The 17,800-nt window shown below is 43.3% G+C and overlaps 1 protein-coding gene and 1 non-coding gene across 2 annotated transcripts in view; both read left to right on the forward strand.

Annotated features, from left to right (window-relative positions):
- The window catches only part of LOC126209835 (ice-structuring glycoprotein-like), a 95,044-nt gene extending 77,881 nt beyond the window's left edge, over positions 1-17,163 (forward strand). The window contains exons 5-9 of the mRNA XM_049938966.1: positions 2,767-2,951; positions 8,107-8,235; positions 10,219-10,433; positions 13,598-13,714; positions 17,023-17,163. Of these exons, the coding sequence (XP_049794923.1) occupies positions 2,767-2,951; positions 8,107-8,235; positions 10,219-10,433; positions 13,598-13,679 (611 nt within the window). The 3' untranslated portion in view covers positions 13,680-13,714; positions 17,023-17,163. The remainder of the gene's footprint in view (positions 1-2,766; positions 2,952-8,106; positions 8,236-10,218; positions 10,434-13,597; positions 13,715-17,022) is intronic.
- Trnas-cga (transfer RNA serine (anticodon CGA)) lies at positions 4,850-4,923 on the forward strand. The gene has a single exon. It is a non-coding gene; the product is annotated as a tRNA-Ser (tRNA).
- Positions 17,164-17,800: the final 637 nt, after the last annotated feature.

Raw genomic sequence — 17,800 nt, forward strand, 5'->3', positions numbered from 1 at the left:
AAAAATACAATCCTGCAACTTCGCAACAAAATCGGACGGAATTTTCGATGGCACCAAGACACCAAGAAAATTTCACCCCAGTGGAAGAATAAAAATAAAAAACGGACGATTTGGTAAAGCCTATCTTGCAGATCTTGTGAACAGCCGTCTGATGATGAACTTGTCAGTTCGAAACCGGTTACGGCACTATTTACTTAAAGAAATAGCAGTATTAATAGTGGCTGATTGTTGTCTTCTTCTTTGTAAGAATCAACCTACATTAATTGTACACAGCCACAGTCTCACCATGTCGGTTTTAGACAAAACAGCAAACTACATGTGACCAAAAATAGCAAATGAGGCAATAACTGGCACCGGATTCTCCATTTTAAGTATTATAAACCAGATTCCACTCACTTATGCAACTGGGTAGTGCTGCTATAATGTCTTAGAAGTACATAACTGCTGCACACGTTGTTACAACCTTACCGATTTCCCACTCTATGATGTTCATTTTTTGCAAAAGCACTCACACGGTCAATTTTTGTTACGGACAATAATTTACATTGCTTGTGTGCATGGACCTGAGCTGTAAGATGAGAGCACGTTCATTATTCATCGCCTTGTATAGATGGAGATAGGAATTTCGTGGACACTTTCTACCGAGAAACACTTAGATGAAGGCCTTAACGCGACAAAGCAGAATAAAATTATCAATCTACGCATTCTGGAAACATATCGTGGAAGACATTCATACAAGGATCCGTACACAACAGAATGGAGCGATACCAGTTGATAACAGCAGGAAACAGCATATGGCATTAACTGCTTAGTGACAGTCTAATAATGATGGTGGCGAAACAAAATATCAGCAGAAACTTTGTACAAACACGACAAGTAGGTGCTGTACAAGTCTCAGTATAAGAACGTACGCTACTCCTACTCCTCAAAGTTTCAGCCAGACTGAGGGTATCCGCCGCTGCTATTCACAAAGCGTTAGCGTCATTAAGTAGTCCTCACACAATTATAGTGTCACTATGAACGTTCAAGGAACGTGCCGTTCAAAAATTTACATAAGACTCGCTGTACACCGCTGTAGAGAGATCACTGTCGAAGATAGTACGAATTGTCACTTGGCACTAGACGCTTACGGATGTCTTCAAGTCTACAGGAACACGGCGACCTTTTAGTAAAGTACCTAAAGGAAATTTCTGCGAATGTGACGAACAAGCACTAACACACGTCTCGGAATAGAGCCACCTACACGCCTGAACCATAATGTGTCCACTGGTAACTGTCGTTGTTGGGAATTTCTCGGATTCCAACGATTGTTTTCCTCCAACGACGCAAAATCTATCAGTCTAAACGCTGTAGAAACGTGTCGTCCAAGAAATACGTGTGAGGTTTCCTATCCAAACATACAGAATCAAAGTGACGACAGCAGTATTAGATGACACGTGTGACTAAAATCGTAGTAACACTTCGAAGATGATAGTAATCTAATCAGCAGCAACGATGTACAAACATGCCGGGAAAACACGATATCAGGTTTCGGTACAGAACCGCCTGGCAAGCAAGAAAGTTTGGTCCTCAAAAATGGTTCGAATGGCTCTGAGCACTATGAGACTTAACTTCTGACGTCATCAGTCCCGTAGAACTTTGAACTACTTAAACCTAACTAACGTAAGGACATCACACACATCCATGCCCGAGGCAGGATTCGAACCTGCGAACGTAGCGGTCGCGCGGTTCCAGACTGTAGCGCCTAGAACCGCTCGGCCACCCCGGCCAGCGTTTGGTCCTCGCGTGGGTATTCCTGCTGTGGCACTGGCGGATGACGGCTCCAATCTGACAATACTGAATGATACTACCATTCAAAACAATATAGTAACGCGTCGCTCAAAAAAGCTGCGAAATGATTTCCACGCAATAATGATGAGTGTTCACTGTTGGAAATATCAGGAAGGGCGAGAGAAGGTTGGTGATGCTTTGAAAATGATAAGAGCGCGACGGCGCAGACTCAGAATAGCGACAGAAACATTCAAAACCGTTGAAGAGCGGGAGCTAACATAGGTCTCAGTACAGAACTGTGTGGAACGTCCGAAAGCTTGCGCCAGGCTGATGATCCTCGTGTACAAATATTGCTGCACACTTTGTGGATCACGACGACAATTTCAGTCTGTCGACACATCAAACGGTCTAGAAACATATTATAAGACATTTACGTAAGGCTATGGACAGTTCACCGTCGAAAACAATAGGAAGTAACATATTGAACTAACTACATTCTGACGTTTTAAGGACCACAATCAAGTTGTTGCGCAGAAGCAGGTTATCGGCAGACTATACAAATGCGACGAACAGGCACTATCCAAGGTCCCAGTACAGAACCCTGTGGTACACCGGAAATGTGGCACCAAACGGAGACTCTCCGCCAGCGAATGCTGCTCGGATATTTCTGAGTCACAAAGACGGCTTGAATCTGACGACGCAGAATCAGTCACTCTTAACATTGTACAAACGTGTCGCTAAAGAAATTTACGTAAGTGTCCCTACGCGACGCTACGCGGCATTCACCGCCGACTACAGTCAGAAGAGACACGTAATATTAAATATTTTGAAGGAGACAGTATCTGATGGTGCAGAACTCGAATATCGGCAAAACTTTCTAAGAATTCGACGAGCAAGTGTCGGATCAGAGCTGTGTGCATCGCCCGAAAGTTGGAACCAGACTGAGGGTCAGCTCGTGGAGGCGGTAGTGGGTAGCTAAGTCGGCTGCTCCCGCAGTGTTTAGTGGGGGCGTGAGTGAGGCGGCTGGCTCACCATTCCGGTGGAACCAGTCGCTGCGGCCGCCAGCGTCCGGTATAAAAGGACCCAGCTCGGCTCCAGACGGCACCACTAGCTTTCAGCTGCAGATACAGTCGCCGCACTCCCACAACCACCAACCACCAAACACCATGAAGGCCGCTCTGGTGAGTAGCACCCTCTCTCTCTGTAAAATTCTCTGACAATTTGCTACATCTACACTTCTCGAGCCACCTTATTGTGTATATGGCTGAGGGTACTTCTCACTCCCCAGTAATTTTCTCTGTCTTTCTCTCTGTCTGTCTGTCTCTCTCTCTCTCTCTCTCTCTCTCTCTCTCTCTCTCTCTACATCTACATCTACATCCACATCCATATTACGCAAGCCACCTGACGGTGTGTAGCGGAGGGCACCTTGAGTACCTGTATCGGTTCTCCCTTCTATTCCAGTCTCGTATTGTTCTTGGAAAGAAGGATTGTCGGTATGCCTCTGTGTGGGCTCTAATCTCTCTGATTTTATCCTCATGGTCTCTTCGCGAGATATACGTAGGAGGCAGCAATATACTGCTTGACTCGTCGGTGAAGGTATGTTCTCGAAACTTCAACAAAAGCCCGTACCTAGCTACTGAGCGTCTCTCCTGCAGAGTCTTCCACTGTCGTTTATCTATCATCTCCATGACGCTTTCGTGATTACTAAATGATCCTGTAACGAAGCGCGCTGTTCTCCGTTGGATCTTCTCTATCTCTTCTATCAACCCTATCTGGTACGGATCCCACACTGGTGAGCAGTATTCAAGCAGTGGGCGAACAAGCGTACTCTGACCTACTTCCTTTGTTTACGGATTGCATTACCTTAGGATTCTTCCAATGAATCTCAGTCTGGCATCTGCTTTACCGACGATCAACTTTATATGATCATTCCATTTTAAATCCCTCCCAATGCGTACTCCCAGATAATTTATGGAATTAACTGCTTCCAGTTGCTGACCTGCTATATTGTAGCTAAATGATAGGGAATCTTTCTTTCTATGTATTCGCAGCACATGACACTTGTCTACATTGTGATTCAATTGCCATTCCCTGCACCATGCGTCAATTCGCTGCAGATCCTCCTCCATTTCAGTACAATTTTCCATTGTTACAACCTCTCGATATACCACAGCATCATCCGCAAAAAGCCTCAGTGAACTTCCGATGTCATCCACAAGGTCATTTATGTATATTGTGTGTGTGTGTGTGTGTGTGAGTGTGTGTGAGTGTCCTGTAACACTCGTAAACATTACATAGGAAGAACCGCTGCATGTATACCGTATGAGCTCGTATTTTTCTAAATATGGGAATTTTGTCAGCTACATGTATATCTTCAACCCGTCTTACTGGTGCACGGCAGAGCGTACCTCGCACACAACATTTCATTGACCTGGATCCTACTCTCTTCTTGTCACTGTCCAGATCTCCTATGTATACTCGTATGTATACATGGCTGTAAAATACGGCTTCCTTAGTCCTTAATTACACTTCTTTGGCACCTACCTTCCCAAGTCTAAGTACCTCACATACTATTAAAATTGATTGCTCTGTTGTACCTTCCTGCTAACTTCTGCCTCCAGTCTTGCATTTTATATTATCACACTTTCTAGATATTTAAGGTAATCCATAATTTCAATATCCTGTCCAATTTTAATTCGTCCCTTCCTTTGTTCGTCTCCTCTGCCTTCTGCAAACTAACAATATGAGATGTGGTATATATTATCAAATCGCAATGTTTTCGTATGTGCTTTAGTGGCCGTAAGTTAATTCAGAAGCAAACACTTTGATGAGACTTCCTGGGAGATTAGAACTGTGTGCCGGACGAAGATTCGAACTCGGGACCTTTGCCTTTCGAGGGCAAGTGCGCTACCAACTGAGCAACCCAAGGACGACTCACATAGCTTAGCGATGTCTCCGCAATATCCTTTCTTCCAGGAGTGCTACTTCTGCAAGGTATGCAGGAGAGCGTCTGCGAAGATTGGAAGGTGGGAGACCAGGTACTGGCGGATTTAAAGCTGTGAGGATGAGTCATGAGTCATGCTTGGATAGCTCAGTTGGTAGAGCATTGCCCGCGAAAGGCAAAGTTCCCGAGTTCGAGTCTCGGTCCGGCACACAGTTTTAATCTGCCAGGAAGTTTCATATCAGTGCACACCCCGCTGCAGAGTGAAAATTTCATTCTTGAAACACTTTGGTCATTATTATTTCATACGTCGAGTACGTAGTTAACCGTTTGTCCCTCAGACTTAGGGACTATACTATACGACCTACACGAAGTACGTGAGTCGATAGCATGCTTTATCCGCTCCTAATGTCTGCTGTTTCACTTGCCCATCTCTGATAGACAGTGTGTCCGGAACGCATGACGTAAAAAATTAAGCAAATCATCCAAAAAACAGTTCACTCTGTACCCCTATATGAGCGCCGTAGACAGAGGCACCGATGTCAATACCGTGTTGCTGGACTAAGCATTCGACACAGTTCCACACTGTCTTTTAGCGCGAAAATTACTAGCTTACCGAGTATCTGAGCAGATTTGTGACCGGGTTCAAGACTTCCTTGCTGACAGAAAATTAACGCGTCGTTCCTTTCTTTCAACTGCGATTTGTTACAACATTATAGTTATTTCTCGCACCCTAGCTTTGAAAGTCTCTTGCCTATTCCAATCTTCTGCCTGCAAATTACTCTCTGACATAGCTCCTCGACTCCCGCTTCCCATGTTGTTTCCGTCACCATTTTTAGCCCTTCATCCAAACACTACATGTGTCCATAATATCTCAGCCTTTTTGCTTCGGTTGTATACGTTATAGTGGTACCGAGGTTCACTCTCTTGTGTATGTCTCCAGTTTTGGTTTCATCCCATGATGTCAACCAACAGCAACATCTCGAAAATCCCGTCTCTGTTAACAGTGGTTGTATTCACTTAATTCCCCTGTTTCAGCTCCATACTTTGCTATACACTCTCCAAACGTTTTAACAATTCTTACCTTCGCTATTGATCCATTTAAATATTCTTAACGATACGAAATCAACAGATATAATGCTAATTTCAGGGGTATACAATAGGGGCGTAATAAGACCGTCACTGTTAACAATGTACAGCAGTTATGTAGCGGACGTCGTCAGAAAGCTCCATGTTGCACTTTGTAAACGATGGTATTGACTGTACGGAATCTGTAATACCAAAAGGCTGTAGCGAAATGTAGGGAAATCTGTGGATGATCTGTGATTACTGCAGGAACTGGCAGTTGACCCTGAACGTAAGTAAAAGTAACGTATTGCACATAAATAGATGAAGAAACTCACTGCTGTTCCATTAAATTACTGCCGATAAACCAAAAGATAATCGTAAGATACTTAGCTGCAGGAGAAGCACTGGGCATAATGAAGAGGTTTATCGTTGATATTCCAAGATAATATGCTCCAACAAAAATTTGACATCAATTACTACCATACCATTTACTACCATAATTGACCAAGGTGAAAAAGAAAATCAAATGAAGGTAGACGAAGAGTCGAGAATAAATTAACATAGAGATGCCCTCCACCACACACCGTAAAATTGCTTGCCAAGTAAAGATTTAGATTTTTAGAGGACTATGAATCGACTGTTTCGAAGAATGCGATCGACTGAATGTAATAATTATTTCAAGCAGTAAGAGACCTTGCGTTATTTAGTTTCATGTTCCATGAAACATTTGCACGATAAATCTTAATGATGTGGATGGAGTCACTATATTTCACAACAGGAATTATTTTCTAAATATGGCTGCATTCTGATCATTTAAAAGTGTATTATTTCATTCTTAATTTTTTTAAAGACATGCAGATGTCATTTAATAGTTTCTATCCACCATCTCGTACACATTACAATAACACAGACACTTATATGGAATAGAAGGAGTTGTTGAGGAGAAAATTTCTTCAGCTTAGTTTCAATATTTACCTCGCAGTCTGCCAGACATTTATATCACTGGATAAGTGTCCGCCCCCGGTATCTGAGCGGTCAGCGCGACAGAATGTCAATCCACAGGTCCCCGGTTCGATTCCCAGCTGGGCCGGAGAATTTCTCCGCTCAGGGACTGGGTGTTGTCCTAATCATCATCATTTCATCCCCATCGTAGAGCAAGTCGCCGGAGTCAAATCGAAAGACTTGCACCCGGCGAAAGGTCTACCCCACGGGAGGCCCTAGTCACACGACATTTACATTTATCATTGGATAAGTGGTCAAAATATTAGCTGGAGCATCGTACATTCCTCTTGCGTTAAATACTACGTTGATGTGTAGTAATGAATGCCATTTTTTAAATTCGAGTACAGTATTTATGTACATCATCGTCCCTTTTGAACTGCAGTGAATAACTTACAGCAAACTTCATGAGGAAATAAATGTAATGTGAAGCGCAAGTCAAAATACCTAACTCCTGCAACAGATGTCTTCAAGATGATCGTTGGCGAGCACCACATATTATTTTTACAGCACGTTTTTGAGCGCTGAATGCATTATTTTTGAAAGATGCGTTGCCCTGATACATTATTCCATGCGAAATTATCGACTGAAAACGTGCAGATGCTTACTGATTTGTGCCTGCCCAAGATTTGCAGTGAATGTAAGTGCAAATGCGGCAGAACTTAGTTGTTTTAGAGTCCCAAAATAAGTTTTTCATTTTTGTATTCCCATCAATATGGACATATAAGAGTTTGTAGTTTATACCCTAAGTATTATTTACTTACCATGTGTTGCACTTGTCGGTGTGGTACCTCTTGAAGTGCAGAACTGAATAGATGGTGCCTTTTTAAAACTGAGGACGAAACCGTTCCCAGGCAACTAGTCAATTACACTTTTAAGGAAGCTGTTTATCATTTCCTCTGTTGCTTCAACTGATTACAGAATTAGTGTCATCTGCGAAAAGAACTAGTTCTGATTGTTGTACATTAGATGGAAGAAAGTTTACATGTATGTGGAGCAATAGTGGTCCTTAGACTGAGACTTGTGGGACACCAAGCATCGTTCCTCCTCAGAATCATGTCCCCTGACTACGTAGTTTGAAGTAATAAATACATCTTTGTGCATTGTTTTGGTTATATATGGCATTACCCATTGGTTGGCTATTCCATCAGTCACACAAAACGTCCGTTTATCTAGGAGAATATTTGACTTACAGTCAGATGTCCCAAATAGGTCGCAGACAGTACCAACTGGCGCTGTTTTTTTGTTTAATGCTTGTAAAACTGGGCGAGTGAGTAATATGGGTGGAGTACGTGTGTGGTGAGTGCAAGTGCTGTTTGCTGCCGCAGGTTCTGCTGTTCGTCGCCGCTGCCTGCGCCCAGGCTGTGGACAACAAGGAGGCCGCTCCTGAGAAGAAGCAGGAGAAGAGAGGCCTGCTGGGTCTGGGATACGGCGCCGCCGTCGCTGCACCCGCTGCCGTAAGTACCACTACAGTCGTATATCCGCAGTAGCCTGTCAATGGTATTATCCAGCAGTCGGTGACGGATACTTGGTCGTATTACACAGTATCTCTGGCACCGACTCCTCGTGCGATCTTGATCTGATAATGGTTGTCACAACCTAAACTAATTATCTCTAAAGTTAACTAAATATTCTCGGGTGTTAGGCCGCGTCATATTTCCACTAAAATAATCTATGTTTCGAACCCTCTGCTAGGGATCTTCCGGTGTCCACTATTGCTATAGTTCAATTATTTTCTCTTGGCGGTTCGCGCATGCCCGCCCAGACGCGAGAGATCGCTGCGTTGCCAGTTGCACGCGCCCAGCAAACTTAGTTTAGGGGGGAGCGCGCAGTTTAAGAAGTAAGGCCACCACGGCCGCATTAATCCTTTCGCTTCTACAGAGACGTGCTCCCCACATTCCGCGCTGTGCGCGATTTTGTCATCACTGCTCTCCTCGCCTGTACAGACACATGGGTGTTCCGACTGCTTTGACACACACATCATTCGATTTCAGAAAAACTATTTGGTCCAAATATTTGATTTTTACACATCTTCTTGACTGATACCTTCCCCCCATAAATGACTTAATTTTGTTTCGATCTACAACGCAGTTATTGTGCTGCATTAAATGTAGTAAACAATTGCACGAAATTTTGAAGAGTTTGCAGAGGTAAAAGTCCATAGCGTATACTTTCCATATGGTCGATTTTAGTTGGCACTAGAAATTTCAGAAAATTACATTCAAACGAATAAAATTCATGAAGTAAGACATTTCGATATTGTTTTTAAATAAAGAAAATATTAAGCACCGAACAAGGTTTGAACTCAGAACCTTTCACTTCGCAGCCAAGCACTTTTTTTTTGGTCGATATAGTTCGTTGCGTTTGGTCTGGGCGGACGTCACAAGACATCCGTTCAAGTTGATCGTTGATGGCTTGATTCAGATTTTTTGTTACAGAGAGCACGCAACCTTCTGACCGAACACGCTGAGCTACTGTGCCGGCGCCACACTTAAACGATTACAGACTTCCTGAAGGATTTTAAAATACGACTATGAATTACTCACGTTTCGTCGAAGTACAATAGGAAATACTTACCGCTGTTCTTTATAGCGAAAAAGCGGTTAGAGAGAATGATACAAACACCTTTCCTTGCTATCGTCTGAATTAGAAGGCTTATTGCTTGTTTGGTTTCATTAATTAATAGAATATGAAGCAATTGGTATAAAGAATGCTTTTTCCAAACTTTCTATAAAAGAAATTCTGCTATCAAGACATTGCTTATGTTCGATTACTTTATTTATGACTGAACGTTTCTAAAACTCAAGACACTCGTCCGTACTCTGCACTGCAGTTGAGGTCTGGCAACGTCGTTCTCTGTTCATTGGCTGACTGTCTTTTGTGACGTGAGATGAGCAGAACGAACGTAAAATCGGCCGCCGTCGTAAATGACGCGCACTTTAGAAGATCCTGATGGAGCTCCCAGCGCCGCGCGGGATTAGCTGAGCGGTCTAGGGCGCTGCAGTCATGCACTGTGCGGCTGGTCCCGGCGGAGGTTCGAGTCCTCCCTCGGGCATGGGTGTGTGTGTTTGTCCTTAGCATAATTTAGGTTAAGTGGTGTGTAAGCTTAGCGACTGATGTCCTTAGCAGGTCCAATAAGATTTCTCAGACATTTGAACATTTGAGATCCCAGCAGAGGGGTCGCAACGTCGATTATTTTATGTAAATATGACGCGGCCTAACACCCCATAAGAATTAAACTTTAGTGACAACGGCCATAAAGCCTGAAGACTGAGATATGATTTACTTGTTCACTGATACCTATTGTATGAAAGAAGTCATGTGTGTGAATATAACAAGCTGTGTTTCACCCAGGTGGCTTGCATCACTAATTCTGAAACTGTTACGTGGGTTTGTGGCTGTGTCCGCTAAAACACAAAGTATGTACTGTTAACTTGCAGGTGAGCTACGCTGCCCCCGCCATCAGCTACGCCGCCCCCGCCGTGAGCTACGCCGCCCCCGCTATCGCCGCCGCCCCTGCTATCAGCTACGCCGCTCCCGCGTATGCCGCCGCCCCCGCCGTCAGCTACGCTGCCCCTGCCATCGCTGCTGCCCCCGCCATCAGCTACGCCGCCCCCGCGGTGAGCTACGCCGCCCCTGCTCTGAGCTACGCTAGGTGAGTAGCAGCCAGTCTTAATGACTGGGTGACACTGCAGCAGAGCGCCTGTGAGTGCTGAACTGTCCATTGTACGGACTCAAGACACGGCGTGAAACAATGTCCTGGAAATGTGGAAAAAGCCAACGGCTTTGCCGCAGTGGTAATACGAGTTTCCGTCAGATCACCAAAGTTAAGCGCTTTCGGGATGGGTAGCACTTAGATGGGTGACCATCCGGCTCTGCCGAGCGTTGATGGCGATTGAGATGCTCTGAGCCCCACTGATTGTAGCCATTGTAGCGGTGTGCTGACCACATACCACGCTACATCTGCATCCAATGAGGATGACATGGCAGTCGATCGGTCCTGTCGAGCCTTCCTAGATCTGTTCGGTCGGAATTTGTGTGGAGAAGACATAGAAAAGAGACCTAAACAAGTGTGCATACAATATTTCTCGATGAAACCAGGTTAATCCTTCTGGAATCCTAGAATAACCCTTAAGGGGCTCCGGAACGCCCTATACTTGCAATGTTAAAATAACGCTTATAAATTACATCTTTCCTCACAAAGTATTTGAGGTAGGAAGTTGTACTTTTTACAGATTATTTATTGGAATATGGGCTACAACTTAACACAGGGATTTTACAAAATTTTAGTTCAGTTATTAAAGATGATTTTTTTTCAATTGTAATGAAAATTCACAACATTTTTTTGCAATTTTTTATTTATATATTCAAAAATATACAGTTTTTTGGAAAAAGGCTGTGTTAAATTATGCAGAAGGTACTGTGTAACATTTACTGAAAGTTTGAAACAAATATGTTTGGAAGATCCTTAGAAAACATGTAATTAGTATGAGAAAATAAAAGTTTTGGGAATCGAGCGACAAAGATTGGATTAACTTTTTAGTGCATTCCAGGTCCATAGGATGGATTATCTTCATCCTGTGCAAACTCCTCCTCCAGCTTCCTCTTGTTCCTCCTCCTGTTTACTCTTGCTTGTATTTCTAGACTCTTTACAGCCCTGACTGAAGCCCGAAGGCGATCCTTGTCTAAAGCAAGCATCGCTCGTACCATGTTAGAACCTATCTTCATTCCCATATTTCTAAATACCTTGCACCTTACGATGTTGCCATCATTGAAAGTCGCAACAGCATCATACACACCAAAGTGAAGTGTTTCTATTCCAACAAATACAGTCTTGGGGATTCTCGACCATATAACACTATTTACACTTTCATTGGGGTTTTGAGTTTTTCCGTGAATACACTTTTTCAACAGTTCAGGTGCTGCTAAGTCTCTGAAAATAGGTTTTATCACCTCCATTATTGCATGAGGCAGACTATGCTTATGAGTGTACACTTCACCAGTTAGCAATCCTTTGTTATATTTACACCAACTGTCTTCTTCTTTGGGACACACTCTATGTTGGGGATTTTCATCGTCTTTATTGTTTACAGTAATAACACATACCTTTGGCTTTCCAACATTTCTCCTTTTCTTAAAAGCCTTCAGAGGATTTCTAATAACTTTACTTTTACTCATTATTATACTTCAACAAAACAGAGACTAAAGAAACAGAATTAATTACGAATATTTTCGAGATAACGACAGAGTAAATTAAAATGAAACAATCGACAATCACACCAGCGATATATATTGAACCATCACAGGTTAGCCACAACACATACTTTATCTCACATCACTAAAATGTACCTGATGAACACGGACGTTAATAATAACACCATTTGACAGCAGTTTAACAGCGCCACAGTGGGTCACGCCCATGTAGAACACATTTTAAAAAAAATTTAAAAATAGTTGTAGTCTTCGGAATTGAATAAATTATATGTCGATTAAAAGGTAATAGTCTGCAGATTCATAAAACGCAAAAAAGTAAAAATTGAAATTTTCATGATTTTGAGCCTTTCCGGAGCCCCTTAAAGTCTGCAGCGGTGACTGTGTGATTAAGAACCTTCAACATCGCAGCGCGTCAGCAAACATTGGTTAATATATGAAAAAAACTAAAAACCCGCCTCGATTGCGAAAAAAGCACCTAGTGTTAACCCAGGTTTCGGCGTAGGTAACTACACCTTCTTCAGAACAACAATAAAACACAGAAGAGCCTAAGAAGACTTTTGTCAATGATAAAAAGAACACCATAGCTAAACATTTATAAACGAAAAAGAAAAGGAAACACAAACAGTACATTTGTACAAAGGCAAAACCACTACTTAACTTAATATTGTACGCTCCACCTCACACCGGCCAATGTTCGATGGGCTGTGACCCGCCATAAACTGCAGCTACAAATGGCAAGTTAGCGCAACGTTGCACTCACTCTGTAAACGTCAGATACAGTCACGTGCATGTAAAAATGCAGGTTGTGGGGTGATGCATATCAGCCAATAGCCAATACTGCACTCGTTTTTACGCTTTGCGCGCATGTAGTGGCGTGTAGGACAGCGTTGCTTCTCATGAATGTCTGAGGACAGTAAGGTATTTAACTTAAGTAGTGTTCATTATGGTAGGCATAAGGGAGAACATGCCACGTATTACATTCAGAATCGACAATAATAGTTTACGGATTAGATGAATTTTTCCGTAGAGAATCAGAAGCGGGAAGCGTGGCCTAATGTGGTGCATACTGCAGAGACTGCAGAGTTGGCAGTTACAAGATAAGAGATGGGTGGAGAGTGTGACGACAGACAGAGACAGAGAAAGAGAGAGACAGACAGAGAGAGAGAGAGAAAGAAACAGACAGACAGAGAGAGAGAGAGAGAGAGCACTCGGCCATTCAGCAAAGCATTCTCCATGTATTACAGCGCAGAATGCATCGCTCAGTCACCTTCTCATTTGCAACGTATTTCGATGCTCAATGGCACAGTTACCTTCGTCAACTTTGTTCGTGTGTTGTATACCGATATGGAACTCAGTTTTCACCACACTTTTGAAATAATTACTTCTAGTTCTGCAGACTCATTTGGAAACCATAGAACAGGATGTATAGAATGTAATGACCTCTGATCACATAACGCGGACTTTCCTCTATGGGGTGATTTGAATGCCACAGTGCTGTAGATAAATAATCATGCTCAAACTGTTACAACCGTTATCCTCACATTTGGTAGCATCAAGGTACTGTAGAGTAGGACGGACAAACTGAACACTGTGGTTGCATTTCAGGTACGCCCCCGCTCTGAGCTACGCCGCTGCCCCCGCCATCTCGTACGCCGCCCCCGCCATCGCCAAATACGCTCTCCACTAAGCGGCGACTGAAGATGACCACCACTTCACTGGCAGGTGAGTAAGCGGAAATCATACACACAATACCTACAACCAGTTACTGTAAATGGAGAGATTTACGTCATGACGAACGTGCCCCATCTACTTCAAACTTTGCACAGATATTCGTCGCAGAGTGTGTACTGAATTACTATAACTTTCATCCCATTCGGAACTGCTGTCTCACGCAACATCAGTAAGATGTGGACTGTGCATATGTGGCGATCGATGGGAGTGCCGAGACGGTGCAGTTACGATAACGTTGTGTCCCGGATGGCGCAGTGGTTATCACACCTCCCTAGTAGGCGGGAGACCGCGGGTTCGAATCCCAGTGCGGTAAAAATTTTCGCTCGTCGTCGCCTATTCTGCAAAATGTCGCGCTGCAGCTAGCAGCAATGATCCCCCTCCAATTCACATACACGGTTTTTAATTAACCGTCGCCTTATTGGTGGTTAGGACAAATGGCAATGATTCCTGGATGACAAGTGACCCACAGCAGGTTTAACATGTTGCTCTCACCTCACCCTACAGGAGATTCATGCCATACTAAAATGATCTTCAATCTTTCTGTGGGGATAGATAAAGATTCCAGACCTGCCTGGCTGTCTACAAGCATGTAGATGCCACGATCGTTGTAACGCGCAGGCACATTCTCCTCCGCGCCCGTTCTGGTAGCGAATATCTCCACCTCTAGTACCGTGGACAATTTCCTTAGAGAATTCGCTCTATCTAGCGTAGGCTGTGGGCTGTACGCCCCGACACCGGTGACTACAACAGTTTTCGGTCCGGCAATCAACCAGACTATGTCTCGTGAAACGTATCGTGTTTCATTTTTTCACTGCTCCCCACTTCCAGTTTGTATAAGCTCGCATAATGTTGACGCTGTAGCCAACGTATCCATCTACAAATACTGCTATCAAACTGGTGACAGTGGGTCACTAACGCTTTCCCTTTCCGGGAGTGGTTAAGTCCCACAGTGCTTAGAGCCACTTGAACCGGCACTTAGAACTTATGGCACTGTTGAGTTATAAAGACTGTAGACACTTTAGTTCATCAGTATAAGTTGACGTGACGCGTTGCGATACCATGCTGCCATGAACAGGTGCTCTGTAATGCTATCAATAGTGTGCCAAACTTAGGAACAGTGTTGCTTAATTAGGAACATAATTTTGAGACTGACTTGGGACGTCTGAAACGATATTTTCTTTTGACTTACGTCACCTTCAAAGTGTTCTGCCAATGAATCGCAGTCTTTGGTTTGCTCTACCCACAATATTATCTATGATCGTTCCAATTTAGGTTATTTATAATCCCTAGCCGGCCGGAGTGGCCGTGCACTTCTAGGCGCTACAGTCCGGAGCCGAGCGACCGCTCCGGTCGCAGGTTCGAATCCTGCCTCGGGCATGGATGTGTGTGATGTCCTTAGGTTGGTTAGGTTTAGTTAGTTCTAAGTTCTAGGCCGCTGATGACGTCAGAAGTTAAGTCGCATAGTGCTCAGAGCCATCTGAACCGTTTTGTAATCCCTAAGTATTTAGTTGAATTTACAGCCCTCAGATTTGTGTGACTTAGCGCGTAATCGAAATTTAGCTGATTTCTGTTAGTACTCATGTGAACAACTTCACACTTTTCTTTATTCAGGGTCAATTGCCACTTTTCGCACCATACAGACATCTTATCTAAATCATTTTGCAAGTCGTTTTGATCATCTGATGACAGCATCGTCTGCAAACAATACAAGACGGCTACTCAGATTGTCTCCTATGTCGTTAATATATATCAGGAACAATAGAGGGCCTATAACGCTTCCTTGGGGGACTCCGGATATTACTTGTCTTTTACTCGATGACTTTCCGTCTATTACTACGAACTAATGAATTAATTATCCAAACAAACAAAACGGTTAATCTAAAAACCCGCTGTCACTTGATTGTAAATCACTCTCTCGGCCATTGACGTCCACTTCGTGTGGTAGAGTCACTACTTGCTCCTCAAGTTCTCTCCCTCTTGTCCTAACATGAACGTTCAAGTGCTGGAGCTACTGCGCTACCTGGGTGAACACTATACATTCTGACTGCCCAACAGATGGAGCACATAAATATGTTCCTTCACCTACAGTTTAAAAAGGCCCCTAAGTAGTTTCTAAATTATTTTGCTTACGATAAGATATTCATCTTAGAACAGTATTTCAACAACGTGACACACATGTTCTAACAACATCACATAGATGTACCACACAATGATTAATACTAATTTCTCGTTCAGAACGAAATACAGCGGTAGCTGTTTCACGTGTTCTTAGGTCTGCAGTGGTACACCACTCTTTCTCTCTGTTCGAAATGGCTCAGATGGTTCAAATGGCTCTGAGCACTATGGGACTTAACTTCTAAGGTCATCAGTCCCCTAGAACTTAGAACTACTTAAACCTAACTAACCTAAGGACATCACACACATCCATGCCCAAGGCAGGATTCGAACCTGCGACCGTAGCGGCCGCGCGGTTCCAGACTGTAGCGCCTTTAACCGCTTGGCCACCACGGCCGGCTCTGTTCGAATTACTCAAGTACTTCTACAAGTAATCCCAACTGCTGTGACGAATACGTCCACGAGATTACACAAGCTACTTTTCATTCATATTCTTTAAAATATTTTTGGAAGTTTATGTAATATCGGCCCGCCCTGCATCCATCCCGTGTTATCTGTTTTCCATTTTATTCATTACCGTTCTTCCTCGTCAGTTTTTATTATCATTAAAGCTGCGTGGTAGATACGTTATCTTGTTGGCCTTCCGCTTTATTTTTCTGATTTTATCTCTGCATGGAAACAGTGTGGTTGATTTTGCAGTTATTTCTTCTTTAATTAATGCAGCCAAGCATCATATTAATTTTACTCGTTTGTCCTTTATTAGCAATTCAAATTTTACTGCACTACATTTAATTTCGTCTTGGCTATACTGTAGCAGTCCGCTACATTGCAAAAAATATACAGGTAAGCAGTATTCTTTGGTAGTGTCAAAGGCACTAAACTAACTGTACCAACACTTGATTTATTTGGAAGTTAACTGTTACATATCTCGTACGTTCCTTTCATGTTCGACTGCAGTACACCCTACCTGCTCAGTTTCAACTTCATTTCTATTACCCTCCTTTCCAACTACACTCGTCATATTCATATCAAATTACGACATGGTTCATCCGCATTAAACGTCTTCTGCAACTGAAACCATTTAATTACATTCCTGTAGAAGCACCTTTAATATGGTGAAGTATTTTAAAAGGGAGCCTTCACGCTGACAGCCTACTAATCTTTTACTTCGTTTTTTTTTACAGAAAGCTACTACGTCCACGTGCACCACCACGACCAGAGGAAGCGCATTACGTCAGTTTTCGCAGCAACTTCATCAACACACTGTAGCGGCAGTGCAGCGAACACTAACCATTCAGAATGAATAAATATATAACTTAAACAAATTCATTACACATGTGTCTTCATTTATCACAAGTCCTACCCATCAAGCCTATCACGTGACTCTTTGAATACTATTTAGCTACACTGAATTAAGAGATAGAACTAAGGATTTCATACATGACGATAAGTGCGGCTTAAGGAAAGGTAAAAGTACCCCTAAAGCAATTCTGATATTGCTCTTGATAATAGGAACAAGATTAGAGAAAAATCAAACACCTTCATACACTCCTGGAAATTGAAATAAGAACACCGTGAATTCATTGTCCCAGGAAGGGGAAACTTTATTGACACATTCCTGGGGTCAGATACATCACATGATCACACTGACAGAACCACAGGCACATAGACACAGGCAACAGATCATGCACAATGTCGGCACTAGTACAGTGTATATCCACCTTTCGCAGCAATGCAGGCTGCTATTCTCCCATGGAGACGATCGTAGAGATGCTGGATGTAGTCCTGTGGAACGGCTTGCCATACCATTTCCACCTGGCGCCTCAGTTGGACCAGCGTTCGTGCCGGACGTGCAGACCGCGTGAGACGACGCTTCATCCAGTCCCAAACATGCTCAATGGGGGACAGATCCGGAGATCTTGCTGGCCAGGGTAGTTGACTTACACCTTCTAGAGCACGATG

The sequence above is a fragment of the Schistocerca nitens genome, chromosome 10 (genome assembly GCF_023898315.1).
Source record: "Schistocerca nitens isolate TAMUIC-IGC-003100 chromosome 10, iqSchNite1.1, whole genome shotgun sequence".
NCBI classification, from domain to species: Eukaryota; Metazoa; Arthropoda; class Insecta; order Orthoptera; family Acrididae; genus Schistocerca; species Schistocerca nitens.